The sequence below is a fragment of the Bufo bufo genome, chromosome 10 (assembly GCF_905171765.1).
Source record: "Bufo bufo chromosome 10, aBufBuf1.1, whole genome shotgun sequence".
In the NCBI taxonomy this organism is placed as follows: domain Eukaryota; kingdom Metazoa; phylum Chordata; class Amphibia; order Anura; family Bufonidae; genus Bufo; species Bufo bufo.
The window spans coordinates 131,726,905-131,743,733 of NC_053398.1; the positions used below are offsets into that span (position 1 = coordinate 131,726,905).

At 45.9% G+C, this 16,829-nt stretch overlaps 1 protein-coding gene across 1 annotated transcript in view; it reads left to right on the top strand.

The window, feature by feature from the left end:
• LOC120980084 (neural-cadherin-like) overlaps nucleotides 1–16,829 on the top strand; it is a 78,302-nt gene that overhangs the window by 51,005 nt on the left and 10,468 nt on the right. The window contains exons 19-21 of the mRNA XM_040408955.1: nucleotides 4,534–4,627; nucleotides 5,555–5,739; nucleotides 6,053–6,282. Coding sequence (XP_040264889.1) covers nucleotides 4,534–4,627; nucleotides 5,555–5,739; nucleotides 6,053–6,282 — 509 coding nt within the window. The remainder of the gene's footprint in view (nucleotides 1–4,533; nucleotides 4,628–5,554; nucleotides 5,740–6,052; nucleotides 6,283–16,829) is intronic.

Consider the following 16,829-nt stretch of genomic DNA (forward strand, 5'->3'; position numbering starts at 1 on the left):
GGTAATGTCGCATAACTTTTGCGCCGCAATCTGCACCAGAAATATGCCTAATACAGGTGTATTTCTATGTTCTTAGCTTTAAATCAAGACCAGGCTCATATCTCCAGCTGCTATACAGCCTGAGATAGAGTCATTAGTAGGTATTTGATACATATGACACCTACTTGACTCCTGCAGGGAAAATTGCCAGCAATTTTTAGATCTGGCCTCGCAGTGGTAATACCGGCTAGGCCCTTTCAGTGAGCAGCCGTCTCTCCGACGTGTATAATGGTGGTGGCAGCATGAACCAAAACAAGGTGCATATTTCTATTAGGTTAGCCATGTTCTCGGTAACATGCGCAGTTTGATCATGCGCAGTAACTCCAGACAGCCATCTCTCTGCACCCATCGGACGGGTCCTGGGATTGTGCACTAGCCATGGAGCCCGTCTTATACTGCTGCTGACTGGATAGAATGGTTCCTGGGCATGCAGAGCCTTCTAATGCTGAAATTACCAGGAGGGCATACATAGAAAGCGGCCTTCCCTCCATGATAGTGGTGGCAGCAAAAACCAAACCAGAGAGGTGATCCTCACTTCCACAAAGGGCCCCTTTTCCTCTGCCTCAACTGAATCCAGATTTATTTTCTTTTTTTTGTTCTTAGAGATTCCTTCAAACTGTAAGAAGTGGAGGAATCAGCGCCGTCTCTCCTACACATTTTTAAAAAAAATTGATATAAAAAGATCATAAAGGAGTATTCGCTTCCTTGTAGGATCCGACCAGACACGTTCATCCCTCACTGCGTGCAGCCTACATCCACCTGGCATTTCATATTAGATGGCTTTTTTTTTTCCTTGCCTTTTAAATCACCTAAAATAATGACTCCCTCATCCCGTTCCTCTCCGGCTGTTGCTCTACATGTCAGTAAAATGCCATTAATCCTGTGTTCTGCCTCTCGTTCGGTGTCCCCGATGCATTATTTTGCATTTATTGGCATTCAGATGTAGCGGTCAACCTTTTGCTCATTTCTCTAATTTACTGAAGCCATTAATCTTGATGTTTTGCTCCCCTGGAACGTCAGCCCTGCTGGATGGATATATACTCGCTCTAATAGCCGGAGACTGCTCTAATGTTATGCAGCTTGGTGTGGCAGACTTGCAGTTGATTATAAAGGGCGCTAACGCGGCACGGTGACAACATTTACTCTTAAGATAAAGGTCAGCCGGCAAACGTGTTTGTTTTTTAGAAATGCAAGAGGCGCAAATGGAGCCGTTCACATACAGTAAATAGATATTTTAGGTTCGGTCACAACCGCTGCTGTCTCCTGTGCCTGAAGCGCGTTTCAGGTTGCAATATTCAGAGCTGTGCGGCTAGTTGGTAGATGGGATCATAAAGGCATGCTTCCATTCTCTACGGCTGTGGTCTCCAACCTGTGACTCTCCAGTTGCTGCAAAACTACAACTCCCATCATGTTGTAGTTTTGCAAAAGATGGAGAGCCACAGGTTGGAGACCACTGCTCCAGAGCATCCCTGGAGCAAAGTCTAAAGTTTGGTTTGCCAACTATTGAGAAACCACTACTCCCAGCATCCCTGCATGGGAGTCATACTTTCATCACATCTGAGGGGGCACTTTTCCACAGCCAGCATAGTCGGTCAGGTCTCCTACATCTCCACACTATTCCGGATGTACAGAGGTAGCAGAGCTGAGCTTCCTTGTGAGGGCTACCTAGCACTAAAGGTGGGTGTATTATGTACATGGGGCCCCTGAAAAATACCAGATGCTGTGTATAGTAGTGCTGACTGTTCAGGTACAACTGCATCCTCTCTGCCCCCCATAAGTACACCGCTATCATGTGGACCATGCACCATTATGTGATGACCACAGTGGCACCATCTGCAGAACAGAACTATGGGACGAGCCCGGCTTCTGCAATCATCCTTATCTTCAGTTTGTAAATGAGCGTCTGTGATTTATTAAAAAAATTTTAAGTGAAGTCATTTGCGGCACTAATTTCATCATTTTTAAGTAGGTTAATGACATGTAAAATATACGAGCTAATGTACATTAGATCACTATGAATCTAACAGGGTCCTCGCACGGATTGTTCGTGGCAGTGCTGGCCGGAAGAAAAACCGTGTCTCTGCTCGACATTGATAGGAGTTAATAGCGTAGAATAATGCGCGCGGCTTTCACGCTTTGCTGCGCTGCAGATTTGGGAGGTAGATTTGTTATAAACCAGTACTTTAGTATTACTGTAATCTGCCAATAGTCTGTAACTGCATGTAAGTTTATATGGAATCGTATCAACGTATGTTGAGCTGGGAGATCACAGCAGCAAGAGAGGAGTGTGTTGGTCTTGTAGAAGGCAGTGACCTAGCCACTCATGGGATGATGGCCGTGAGGATAGGGTTGAGTGATGTCAGAAAGGGAATGGAGACAAGTGGTAAATGAGACAGTCTTATACAGTGGAAGGTGCGGGGTCCCCGACAGCGGGAGAGGAGTGTGCTGATCTTGTGTGAGGAAAGTGACCTATATACTCTATGGGGGGAATTATCATAAGGCGAAAATCTGAAGTCAGTTTTTCTTGAGTCTGCGTTGGAGTACTTTATGCCACATTTATCGAATGTCTCATGTTTAGTGTTGAGCAAAGTTATTAAAAATTTGATTCGGCTGCTTTGCCGAATTTCACTAAGAAATTTGCTTTGTGATAAATAACTTTGTCACAGAAGGCATTTCTTTGTATGTAGCAGGCACAATGACTGGGAACGGCGATCATATCATTGAACCCCTCAGATGTCGCGTTCGTCGCTGATCGCAGCATCTAATTAAGGGTCCATCCACACGTCCGTAGTGTATTGCGGATCCTGGCTCCCCCATAGAACTGCCTATTCTTGTCCGTGGACAAAAATAGAACATGTTCTATTTTTTTCGGGAGCCGCGGACCGGAAGATCGGGGCCTCGCTCCGGAAATGCGGATGTGTGCTGTCCACATCTCTTCCGGCCCCATAGAGAATGAATGGGTCCGGATTAGTTCCGCAATGTTGCGGAATGGATCCGGGCCCATTCTACGGACTTGTGAATGGACCCTAACTTTGAGGGCTTTCAGGGGTTAATCCGGTAAAAAAACAAATAAATAAAAATACTCCCCTTATCCATTTGATCGCGTAGAGGCTGCCGTGGCCATCTTTATTGAAGGCACCACGCAAAATCTCGCGCGGTACCTTGATGATGTCATCATGCCAGACGATTTTGCGTGGCATCTTCAATCAAGATGGCTGCGGCACCCTCTTCGCGCGCGGTGAGGTGAGTATGTATTTTTTTTGCCATTTCAAGGAAGAATGATTCATAAATCTGGAGTGAGTGGTGTAAAAATGCAAAAAAGTAAAAAAAAAAAATTGTGCAATCGCTTAAATTTTGTGTAAGTGCAAAAAGTCTTAAAAGCCCTATTTCTGCGACTTTTTGATGCCAGGATTCTGGAGTGAAAGTCTGATAAAGCAGCACCTATGTGTTGCATACTGAAAGCAGCGAGGCCCACAAGCAGCACAGGGTATTTCAGGACAGAGCTAGGCTGATGGGAGGGCTCAGACTGAGAATGTACATAGTGGAAGAAGCAGCACAGAGTATTTTAAGAGATAACTATGCTAACATTTTGGGATGACAGAGAATTACATAGTAGAAGGAGCAGTGTCCCCAGCAGCAGGTTAGGAGTATGTAGCTCTTGTGGAAGGAAGTGACCTATGCACCCATGTCATGAAGAGAATGAGAGTGGTATGATACCAGGAGGAGAATGTGAACAAGTAGTAGAGTGGAAGGAGCATGGCGAGCAGCGGCAGAAGGTGTGTTGCTCTTGTGGAAGAAAGTGACCTATGCACCCTTGGGATGATTTCATGAAGGGGAATGGAGACACGTGGTAGATCAGAGTGTTACATGGTGGAAAGTACAGGGTTCCCAGCAGCAGGAGAGGAATATGCTGATTTTGTTTAAGCAAGTGACCTATGTACTCTATGAGCATAGTGAAAGAAACAGGGCGCAGCAGCAGCATAGGGTATTTCAGGAGAGTGCTATTCTGATCTTGTTGGAGGTCACAGATTGAGAATTTACATAGTGGAAGGAGCAGGGTCCCCCTGCAGCACAGAGTATTTCAGGTGAGAACTATGGTAATATTGTGGGAAGGCCTAGACTGAGATTGACGTAGTGGAAGAAGCAGGGTCTCCAGCAGCACAGAGTATTTCAGATGAGAACTATGGTAATATTGTGGGGTGGCATAGACTGAGATTGACGTAGTGGAAGAAGCAGGGTCTCCAGCAGCACAGAGTATTTCCATTCATCTATTCATATAAAGGATTTCAATATTGAGTGGCACTCTACGGCCCATGCTTTAGATTTTTTAATAGTCAATATGCAGAGTTAAATGTCCTGACAATACAAGTCCGTGCTTCCTGCGTCTGTATTGTAGATCTCGTATTCTGCGATGAGCGCAGCCTCTTATTGCCCTGGACCTGTGTTATTACAGAGATGATTGACCGCATTATTCTTGTCTTGTCCCCTGAACAGAGTCTCGGTCACCAGTTGATGTTGGGAAGGTCTTCGCTCCGGATGAAGATGACTGGGATAATAAAACATTCACCGCCATCTCAGAAATGCCAGCGTAAGCTCAGCGTAGCAAATCACAGACTAACCCGACAGCGGGCGTATTTTATGAGGACAGATGTCTTGCACATCACTGTCACGGGCCGCGTGTACACGATCTCAATGATGGCCACACTTTGAAGGGCCATTAAACCTAATGTGGCGGCTTATAAAAGCACAGCAGCGTTCTAACACGCATGGATGTCAACGTCCCTGGAGATATGTGACATAAAGTAGTGATTGTGGGGGGGGGTGCACTTTACTCATCCCATTGAAGTACACTACAGTCTGATGCTGGAGAGCGGGTTAAGAGTATATGGGGGGGGGGGGTCATTATTGGGGTTGGATAACCCCTTTAACATGTTGCAATTTCAGCCCTGCTACATTGTATCTAAAACGGAAATTTGAAGAGGAGCTGTTCCCTCTCCTGACATGTCTGCTTTACTAAATACATGAAATAACAGCTTCAGATCATCATTTCTTAGAACCATGCTCCTCTGTTATTCCTCCCGAAAATGCATGAGTAATTTGGGTTTTACCATCCACCTTGTTATTGAAGTGTGCGTCTGCATAGTCTACATAGTGTCAGGCTGTAAGAACGCACCGCAGTGAGGAATGGGAGCACCCAGCTGTCGAGTTATTTATACATTTCCAGGAGGAATAACAGTGGGACACAGCATTCCAAGGAGGGAGATGCTCCAGCATTGTCTTTTCATGGGAAAGGCAAGCATTTATAAAAACGGATGCGTCAGGAGCGGTGAGCGCTCCTCTTTCAGAGAATTTCTGCTTTTATACAACTAAAAAAAGACTTTTCATTTTTCCTGCTTGTTGTAACGACGACGGCAGCCCCCAAGGAGGCACCCAAGGAGGCAGCGTCTCCAGCCCCTTTATCTTCCCCTTCTAAGCTGACGTTTTATCATTTGCATTAACCCTTTCTTCCCCTTAGGCACTTTCACCTGGACAATAACACAGGAAATCTACAACTTGCGGAACAGTGCGGCCAAGGAACTTACAATCTAAAGGTGAAAGTCTCTGACGGTGTCTGGCCCGATGTTGTATCCACCATGAGGATCCATGTGAAGGAGATACCGAGTGACGCCATCTACAACTCTGTGTCGGTGATATTAGCCAGTACGTATATAATGACCGCATTATTACAGACCGCTCCTCATCTGTCAGGACGTCAGATATTCTACTCACTAGAAGCTTCCTGTATCTGTTTCTAGGAAAGTCGAATGACAACCAATATGGCGTTCATTCCAGCTTGTCACCCAGCTTTCTTAGGCCCCTGTATGACAGGCCTGTCTGGGTGTCCCTCTGCTTTGCTATTCCAGAATATGGGAAAGCTGGGTGAAACTGCTGTGAGAGTGGTGATGGCAGCCATTTTGTACTTACTTTACATTTTGCACTTTCTTTTACTGAAATAGTATTTTTTCCCTTGTAGATGTGACTGCAGAAGAGTTTATAGTGAAGGACAATCTAGGAGTCAGCAAAGAAGAGCGACTGCGGAGGGTCCTGGCGGAAGTAATCCCAGCCCGTCCGGACAACGTCCAGATTTTCAGCCTGAGGGGTGAAGGGCGATTGACAGAAGTGAGGCTGACCGTCCTGGGCTCCTCTTCCTCTCATTACAAAGCTGAGAAGTTGCAGAGTTTGATTGTCACCCATAGAGATGAGGTAGGTATCACTGTACATACCTGACTACAGTGCGTCCTACCAGTATCAGCCAGTAATAGTTCCAGGAAGTAGCAAAATGGCTGCAGCAATGGAACTGTCCTTTAGTCACAGGGTCACCCAGTCTTCGCAGGCCGGCATAGCCCCTGCTATCTCCTCCCCAGATCATCCTGCTGAAGTCAGCGCAATGCTTATAGCAGCTGCAAAATCAGGTAACACTATGGACCTCACTATAAGGCCTCCTGCACACGAACGCGTGCTCCCCGTTACCGTATTGCGGATCCGCAAAACACGGGCGCCGTTCCATCACGGATGCGGACCCATTCACTTTAATGGGTCCGCAAATCTGGAGATGCGGAATGGTGCGGAACGGAAGCCCATGGAAGCACTACGGAATGCTTCCGTGGGGTTTCGTCCCGTACTTCCGTTGCGCAAAAAGATAGAACATGTCCTATCTTTTTGTGGAATGGGTGGCAGATCGCAGACCCATTAAAGTGAATAGGTCTGCGATCCGCTGCGGCTGCCCCACGGTCGGTGTTCGTGCATTGCGGCCAGCAATTTGCGGGCCACAGCACGGCCATAGGGCGCACACAAACATTTTTTTTTTCCGTTTCCGTTCCTTGCATTCCGTATACGGAACCATTCATTTCAATAACGGACATAAGGATGGTACATAACGGACAAGGATGGTACTGTTCTATCAGGGGCCAGCTGTTCTGTTCCGCAAAAAACGGAATGCACACGGACGTCATCTGTATTTTTTGCGGACCGCAAAATACTGAAAAGGCCATACAGTCATGTGCAACAGCCCTAAGGCCGTATTCACACAGTCAGGCCCCGTCCACATTTCCTTTCCTGTCCGCACAGTTCCCTTTGATTGGAATGTGTCTGTTCACACATCAGTATTTTTTACTGACCATGGGTTAGGCTACTTTCACACCTGCGTTCGGGTGTCCGCTCGTGCGCACCGTTTGAAGGGGCTCACGAGCGGCCCCGAACGCATCCGTCTGGCCCCAATGCATTCTCAGTGGAGACGGATCCACTGAGAATGCATCCGCCTGCCAGCGCTCAGCCTCCGCTCCTCTCAGTGAGCGGACACCTGAACGCTGCTTGCAGCGTTCGGGTGTCCGCCTGGCCGTGCGGAGGCGAGCGGATCCGTCCAGACTTACAATGTAAGTCAATGGGGACGGATCCGCTTGAAGATGACACTATATGGCTCAATCTTCAAGCGGATCCGTTCCCCATTGACTTTCAATGTAAAGTCTGAACGGATCCGCTCAGACAACTTTCACACTTAGAAAATTTTCTAAGTTTTAATGCAGACGCATCCGTTCTGAACGTCTGCATTATCGGAGCGGATCCGTCTGATGAAACATCAGACGGATCCGCTCCGAACGCTAGTGTGAAAGTAGCCTTAGCGACATGCACTACTTTGGTCCATGATGCGGATTGAAATCTATGGGTCCATGAAAATCACGGACACAACACGGATGGCATCTGATAGGAGCTGCTTTGGAAATTAATTTTCAGCTGAGCCGCATCTGTGGATTACAGGTGACACACAGAGGGTACAAACGGACACACGGATCAGGAACAGATCCTTCATGGACGAAACACGGATGTTTTTTTTCACTGAGGTAAAACTGACATGGAAATGTAGATGAAGCCTCAGTGTTTGGTCAGTGATTTCCATCAGTGATTGAGAGCCAAAACCAGGTGCGGCTCCAAACACAGAACAGGAGCAGATCTTCCCCTTATACCTTGTGTCTGTGGAGGCTCCAATCTCCGACTGTGTGAATAAGGCCTTACCTTTACATTACACCTGCAGGTTTTGTTGTCAGGAGGGAAGCGTTCCTTCCCGGCAATCTCCTGCTTGCTAGTGGAGGAGACTGCTGCTATCACATGCAGCGATCTCCTCCTCAGTAGGGGGAGAAGCGATCACTAATGTCACCGCTCGTCCCCATACAGAATCATTGTTTGCTGGCCGCAAATGATGATCTTTATACCTGCTAAAGGATTCCAATTACCGATGAACGAGCGCGTTCTTGGCGGCAGTATTAGGCCTCTTGCCCAAGACCGTATGCCCTCCGAGATATACAGTCCGTGAGCGGGCCATATGTCCCGGAGCGCACAGCATCATAAATTACAATAATACTGTGCACATCGGGTGATCATATGAGTGCGGGACAATAGCCCCGCGGGCGGCCCGACGTGCACAGTATCATTGTCATCTATGATGCTGTGTGATCCCGATCAATGCCGCTCCGGGACATATGACCCGCTCACGGACTGTATATCTCGGAGGGCATACGGTCGTGGGCAAGAGGCCTAATACTGCCAGAGCATCCCTTGTTAGCGATGACCTCCAGTATTATCTGCTGGTGTAATATAAGCTTTAGTCAATGAGATCTATCAGGATTCATATCAGTCATGACAGAAGTGTGAAAAGAGCCTAAGGTGTAACAATGGATGGCCCCCACTGCATTTGCCGGCAGATGTTCCTTACAACACTTGCATGCTTGGTTTGGCTGAGCATGCGTGTGTTTTCATAAGCAAGAGAGGAGAAAACGGCTACTAGACATTTCTGGTGGTGGCTTATCTCCTTCCAAAACCTTCAACTTGCTTGATGCTTCTTCAGCATCTGTGAGGGGGAAGCGCCGGGGGCTCCCCATACATTAGATAGTCAGCCAGTCCTGCTAAAACTGCGCGGTTCAGCTCATGATAATCTAATATGTATCTGCAACCTTTACCGCCATTGTATCCGCACCGAGCTGCTCAGCAGTGTAAACGTTAAGGGGCAACACAATCACTGCAGAATAAGTCCATTGTGGTTTTTATTTTTTTCAAATCTGGTTGTCCTATGCGTATCTGCCATGACGGAGAACCCGTTGAGGCTGCTTTCACACTTGCGGCAGAGTGATCCGGCAAAACGTGTGCCAACTGATGGATATTTGTAAGACTGATCAGGATCCTGATCAGTCAGAAAAATGCCTGATCAGTCGGAGAAATGCATTAAAATGCCGGATCCGTCTTTCCGGTGTCACCCGGCATTTATTTTTTTCACCTTTTTTTCGGTCTGAGCATGCACAGGCCGGAAGGACGGATCCAGCATTCCGGTATTTTGGCACTAATACATTCCTATGGAAAAAATGCCGGCATTCAGGCAAGTCTTCAGTTTTTTTGGCTGGAGATAAAACCGTAGCATGCTGCGGTATTATCTCTGTCCTGATCAGTCAAAAAGACTGAACTGAAGACATCCTGATGCATCCTGAACGGATCGCTCTCCATTCAGAATACATGGGGATAAGCCTGATCAGTTCTTTTCCGGTATTGAGCCCCTAGGACGGAACTCAGCGCCGGAAAAGAATAACGCTAGTGTGAAGGTAGCCTTAACAAATTAGCTTTCTGCACCGGAGCGGTGACTACTTGCATTCACCGCGCTGTACGTGTTTCTGGACTAAATGCTCTTTAAAAAATGATGTTGCCCCACGGAATACGCTGAATTCTACAGGAGGCTTTAGAACCATGAAAATCTTTTAAAGGCTTCGTCTACCCACCCCCAGGCTACAAGTTGCACATCTATGTAACTGGTGATGGAGAGACGGTTAATCCCGTGTGATGGGTCCACGGTACCTGGAAGTGAAGTTTACATGTAACATAACAGGCAGCAGGAGACGTGGTGACGTGTGCGCTGGGGCTAGACCCAGAAAAGTTCTGCTTGTCACATGAATAATGGATCTGACCCTACATAGATGTGCACTGCAACACCATTTATCTGCGGACGTAAAATCCATCTCCTCACTCTGATGGCTGCCGCCCCCCTTCCCTCCTTTGCTTCTTCTCCTTCAGATCCAGGCGGCTGTGAAAACGGACGTTTTCCCTGGAGAGGCCGAGTTCTGCCTGAGAGCTGTATGTCTGAGAGGCGCGGGGCGCTCCTGCCACAGGGCAGTGCCGGACTGGCCAGTCCTGGTAGATGCGGGCAGCGTCTCCTTTGTTTCAGTCATCCACAATGTGAGCGCGGCATGCAGGTGTCTACAGTCAGGCAGGTCCCGACACTACTGCGCTAAACTTCCCCAAAATCCGTGTCTAAACGGTGGGACTTGTGTGGATACAGCAACGGGATACAGGTAATTTAGGTGTTGTGTCTCTTTAAATGGAAGATTTGAATAATGTTTTTATGTTTAACATATTTTTACAGAATGTTTGGTGATGTTATTTTTAATTTTCCATGTCAATATCTACATTTGAACAAAAACCATAAAATCCTGCAGTTTGCGCACTGGCCACTAAGCCTAATACTATGCGCCACTTCTTGGTCTGTACAGATCACTTTACTGCAGATATGTGCTTATCATTACATGCAGGATTGCATTTACAGATATCACCTATATATAGATAACACCAGCTTCACCTTTCACAATTGCTGATATCACAGCTTATCTACTCCCTCCTGACCTCTGCACAGGTCACAGAACGTGCCTAGAACGTGCCTCACATATAGAGGTCAGTGAGGTCCCCTCCTGTCCATTGTAACTATGGCTCATGATGGCTGCTGGACACATCTGATTTTAACTGGAAGAAGAAAAAAAATTGGTGACATTCCCTTTAAGTCGTTTATATCATTTTATAGGTTGGAGCCACTCCATTTATAAGTCCCAGTATCCAAGTGTCCTTAAAGGGGCGATGTCCAGGATTAGAAAAACATAACTGCTTTCTTATACACACTGCGCCACACCTGTCCATAGGCTGCATTTAATATGGCAGCTCAGCCAAATCTGAAGTGAGTAGGGCTGAGTTGTAATGCCTCATACAACCTGTGGATAGGGGTGGTGCTGTTTTTGTTTTTCTGTGCACCCCCTTTAATAGTTCCTGTAATCTGCTGACAATCTCCACTGCTGCCTGGTTTTCTTGCACAATTGCCTTTATTATACTTCAGAGATATACTCACAATTCTGCAGCTTCAGAGGTAAAATCTCCCAGCATCCCCTGCTTGCACAGCATCCACAAATATCTTGCTTCTCTGACTTGCATATTTGGAAGTCTAATCTGGGATGTATCAAAAGTAAGATTATGAGAATCCCTTTCAGAAGTGTCATCGATACACCAGACTCTGTGCAGTCATCTGAGGTAGGAAAGCAAACTATCCCTTCAGTACAATACTGCAGCTTAGCTGTTCAGGGGAGCCTGTCAACAAGCTTACTGGCTGTATCCAAAAGCAACCATCAAATGGTGAGTTCAGCTCTGAAGCTATAACTCAAGATCAGTAGAAGATAAGTAAGGTAATAAATGTACATCGTGACTCCACCAGCAGAATAGTGAGTGAAGCTCTGGAGTATAATACAGGATGTAACTCAGGATCAGTACAGGATATGTAATGTACAGACATGCGCACAGTGACTCTACCAGCAGAATAGTGAGTGCAGCTCTGGAGTATAATACAGGATGTAACTCAGCATCAGTACAGGATAAGTAATGTATGTACACAGTGACTCCACCAGCAGAATAGTGAGTGCTGCTCTGGAGTATAATACAGGACGTACAGTCAGGTCCATAAATATTGGGACATCGACACAATTCTAACATTTTTGCCTCTCTACACCACCACAATGGATTTGAAATGAAACTAACAAGATGTGCTTTACCTGCAGACTGTCAGCTTTAATTTGAGGGTATTTACATCCAAATCAGGTGAACGGTGCAGGAATTACAGCAGTTTGCATATGTGTCTCCCACTTGTTAAGGGACCAAAAGTAATGGGACAGAATAATAATAAATCAAACTTTCACTTTTTAATACTTGGTTGCAAATCCTTTGCAGTCATTTACAGCCTGAAGTCTTGAACGCATAGACATCACCAGACGCTGGGTTTCATCCCTGGTGATGCTCTGCCAGGCCTCTACTGCAACTGTCTTCAGTTCCTGCTTGTTCTTGGGGCATTTTCCTTTCAGTTTTGTCTTCAGCAAGTGAAATGCTCAATCGGATTCAGGTCAGGTGATTGACTCGGCCATTGCATAACATTCCACTTCTTTCCCTTAAAAAACTCTTTGGTTGCTTTTGCAGTATGCTTTGGGTGATTGTCCATCTGCACTGTGAAGCGCCGTCCAATGAGTTCTGAAGCATTTGGCTGAATATGAGCAGATAATATTGCCCGAAACACTTCAGAATTCATCCTGCTGCTTTTGTCAGCAGTCACATCATCAATAAATACAAGAGAAGCAGTTCCATTGGCAGCCATACATGCCCACGCCATGATACTACCACCACCATGCTTCACTGATGAGCTGGTATGCTTAGGATCATGAGCAGTTCCTTTCCTCCATACTCTTCTCTTCCCATCACTCTGGTACAAGTTGATCTTGGTCTCATCTGTCCATAGGATGTTGTTCCAGAACCGTGAAGGCTTTTTTAGATGTTGTTTGGCAAACTCTAATCTGGCCTTCCTGTTTTTGAGGCTCACCAATGGTTTACATCTTGTGGTGAACCCTCTGTATTCACTCTGGTGAAGACTTCTCTTGATTGTTGACTTTGACACACATACACCTACCTCCTGGAGAGTGTTCTTGATCTGGCCAACTGTTGTGAAGGGTGTTTTCTTCACCAGGGAAAGAATTCTTCGGTCATCCACCACAGCTGTTTTCCGTGGTCTTCCGGGTCTTTTGGTGTTGCTGAGCTCACCGGTGCATTCCTTCTTTTTAAGAATGTTCCAAACAGTTGTTTTGGCCACACCTAATGTTTTTGCTATCTCTCTGATGGGTTTGTTTTGTTTTTTCAGCCTAATGATGGCTTGCTTCACTGATAGTGACAGCTCTTTGGATCTCATCTTGAGAGTTGACAGCAACAGATTCCAAATGCAAATAGCAGACTGGAAATGACCTCTGTACCTTTTATCTGCTCATTGTAATTGGGATAATGAGGGAATAACACACACCTGGCCATGGAACAGCTGAGAAGCCAATTGTCCCATTACTTTTGGTTCCTTAACAAGTGGGAGGCACATATGCAAACTGTTGTAATTCCTACACCGTTCACCTGATTTGGATGTAAATACCCTCAAATTAAAGCTGACAGTCTGCAGGTAAAGCACATCTTGTTCATTTCATTTCAAATCCATTGTGGTGGTGTAAAGAGCCAAAAATGTTAGAATTGTGTCGATGTCCCAATATTTATGGACCTGACTGTAACTAGGGATCAGTACAGGATAAGTAATGTAATTGTCACGGACGTTCCCGCGACAGGTGGCAGGAGATCGGTGAGACTGGCAACACATGGTTTGATCTGACATGTTTTCCGTTTGGATCAAATGACGTCTGTGGTGTTTCTGGTGCTTAGTACACCTTCTTTCCCCAGGTGTGGCTATTAGGGTCATTTTACCTTCTCTATCTATAGTTGCTTCTCCCACAATGCTGTGCGGTTTACAGCTTCTGTTTGGACCTTTGGATAGATTGTGGTTGGATCTCGGCTGAGTTCCTGGTGCTTCCATTGCTCCTTTGAAGTTGTCTTTCCTTTCCCTTTTGTATTTTGTTTGGGTTCTGTGTGTTGCATTTCCCTATTGTTTGCTTTAGGCCTGAAGTTGACTCCTCTTCGTCCTTCCTTTTGGAGGAAAAGATAGTCTCGTTCTTGCCATTAGTACCAGAGTCCTATAGGGCTAGATAGGACTCTAGGTATTCCTGCGTATGAACTCACCTACCTTTGGGGTCTATTCATACTGGTAGTCAGTCAGGATTTTGGTTAGAGTTTTCACTAGGAAGTGTCCATTTTCCTTCCCTAGTTCTCAGGCCTGATTGCCTGTCACCCCCTTCCCTCTTATGCTCGGTGTGGTGTTTCCCTCCCACACCGAAGCGTGACAGTAATCTATGTACACAGTAAGTGCACCAGCAGAATAGTGAGTGCAGCTCTGGAGTATAATACAGAATGTAACTCAGGATCAGTACAGGATAAGTAATGAATGTACACAGTGACTGCACCAGCAGAATAGTGAGTGCAGCTCTGGAGTATAATACAGGATGTAACTCAGGATCAGTACAGGATAAGTAATGTATGTACACAGTGACTCCACCAGCAGAATAGTGAGTGCAGCTCTGGAGTATAATACAGGATGTAACTCAGGATCAGTACAGGATAAGTAATGTAATGTATGTACACAGTGACTGCACCAGCAGAATAGTGAGCACAGCTCTGGAGTATAATACAGGATGTAACTCAGGATCAGTGAGTGCAGGATAAGTAATGTATGTACACAGTGACTCCACCAGCAGAATAGTGAGTGCAGCTCTGGAGTATATAATACAGGATGTAACTCAGGATCAGTACAGGATGTCTGGTGCTACCTGGGTTCCCTTATGTGTCTTGTGCTGCCACCAGTTCTGTCTTTCTACAATGTCACATTTACCGTATCTTCCTCCTTTTCTCCAAATTCCCTGTAGCGTCGACCAGATGGATTAGAAGCCTAAGTCTTATCGCACAAACTCATAATGTTCTTCGTTCCCCTTGTAAATAATTTTCAGCGGCCCCTTTTGTTTATTTTTAGCAGACCGCTCTGCCGTGCGAGACTTGGAGATATGTTTTATTGAAATCTGAGGCAAAAAAAGGATTAGAGGGAAACTGACAGATGGAAGAGTAATTTTTATTTATTAAATGCCGCGTTACAAGAAAAGATGCTTGTGTAACGTATGCAGCGATGGCATTTATATAATCCTGCCATAAATCTGATTGCAGCAGCTTAACAAGTTGCTAACGGGAAATACAATTCCGTTAAATCTCATTTTAGCATATTCGCATGTAAATGTCTGTCTGAAAGTGTGAGGGGGGTGGGCAAGTGAAAGACGGAAATGTCTCGGCGCCTCCAAATTGTAATCAGAACTTCAGCATGTTTTCTTTTTCACCATATTTTGCCTCTAGGTGTCACTGTGCATCGCAGTTCTATGGATCAATGTGTCAGCTCACGCTGCGCACTTTCCAGGGTGAAGGATTCGCCTCTTTTCCTCCAGTCCGATTGTGCGCTGAAAACCACCTTTTTATAGAATTTATAACTGATGATCCGGATGGGATTGTGCTGCATCATGGACCTCTGTCTAGTCCGTCCCCAGGAAATTTAGAGTATTTCGTATCCATTGGTAGGTCTATTTGTAGTCACGTGTCATATAGTATGGTATGTATGCATACACCCAGGGTTGGACTGGCCCACCAGAGTACCAGAGTACGGCGGGCCCAGTCTATGAAGCCATAATGGGCCCCAAATGTCCAAGAGAAAAATTGCATTGGGAGCTGCCTTTTGAGCTAATCACCGTCCACTAGGGTCTATGTCTTAGGTTTTGAATCAATTAGATTATATAAGGATTGGACCCAGGGAGTATTTTCATATGGTGGGCCCACAAAATCCCATTCCAGTGCTGCATATACCAGTAGATACTGTGCGGTCTATGTATATCACACCTTAGAGCACACTACACGTCTCATGTAACCTGCGCTTGGCGGATAAACGTCCGGTGCTAGGTGCTTTTAAAGGGGTTATACAGGAAAAGATATTTATGACTTAGGCTGGGTTCACACCTGAGCGTTTTACAGCGCGTTCCTACGCGCTGTAAAACGCTCAACAGGCAGAAACCAATGATTCCCTATGGGCATGGTTCTCACCTGAGCGTTTTACAGCGCGTTCCTACGCGCTGTAAAACGCTCAACAGGCAGAAACCAATGATTCCCTATGGGCATGGTTCTCACCTGAGCGTTTTACAGTGCGTACGAACGCGCTGTAAAACGCCCTACGCCCCAAGAAGTACAGAAGCTTCTTTGGGGCGTATTGTCGCGCGTTCTCGCACATAGACTTAGCGGGAAAAGCGCGACAATGGGCGTTTGCTTGTTTCCTCGCGCGTATGTAAACGCCCGATAAAAACGCCTGTAAAATTTGCATACAGAGTACGCTCAGGTGTGAACCCAGCCTTATCCTCAGGATAGGTCATCCATATCAGATCTGTGGTGGTGCGATATCCAGGAGGCCTACAGATCAGTTGTTAGATGATTGCCTAGCCTGAGGATGTCATCATTATCTTTTCCAGGATAACCACTTTAATGGATTTTGCAAGACATTTGGTGATAACTCCAATTTACCACTGGAAAGATTTAGCACCTACTACTGGACAGTTGGGGCATAGCACATCGGCTGCTGACAATTCACACGGACTGGAATACATTTTACGGATTTGTATTCTTACCATGGAAGACAATAAGACTTTAAAAAGTGACTTCCCGGACACAATCCCAGTAAGCCTAGCCTATATCCACATGTGGTCCGGTTGACCTCACTGCTATGAGTGACATGATAACAGACTTATTTAACCAATCACTGGCAACAGGAGTCGTCCCAGAAGATTCGAAATTAGGAAATGTTGTGCCCATTCACAAGAAAGGTAGTAGGGAGGAATCGGGCAACTATAGGCCAGTAAGCCTGACATCAATAGTGGGGAAATTAATGGAAACCATACTTAAGGAGAGGATTGTGGATCATCTAAAATCCCATGGATTGAAAGATGAAAAATAGCATGGGTTTACTTCAG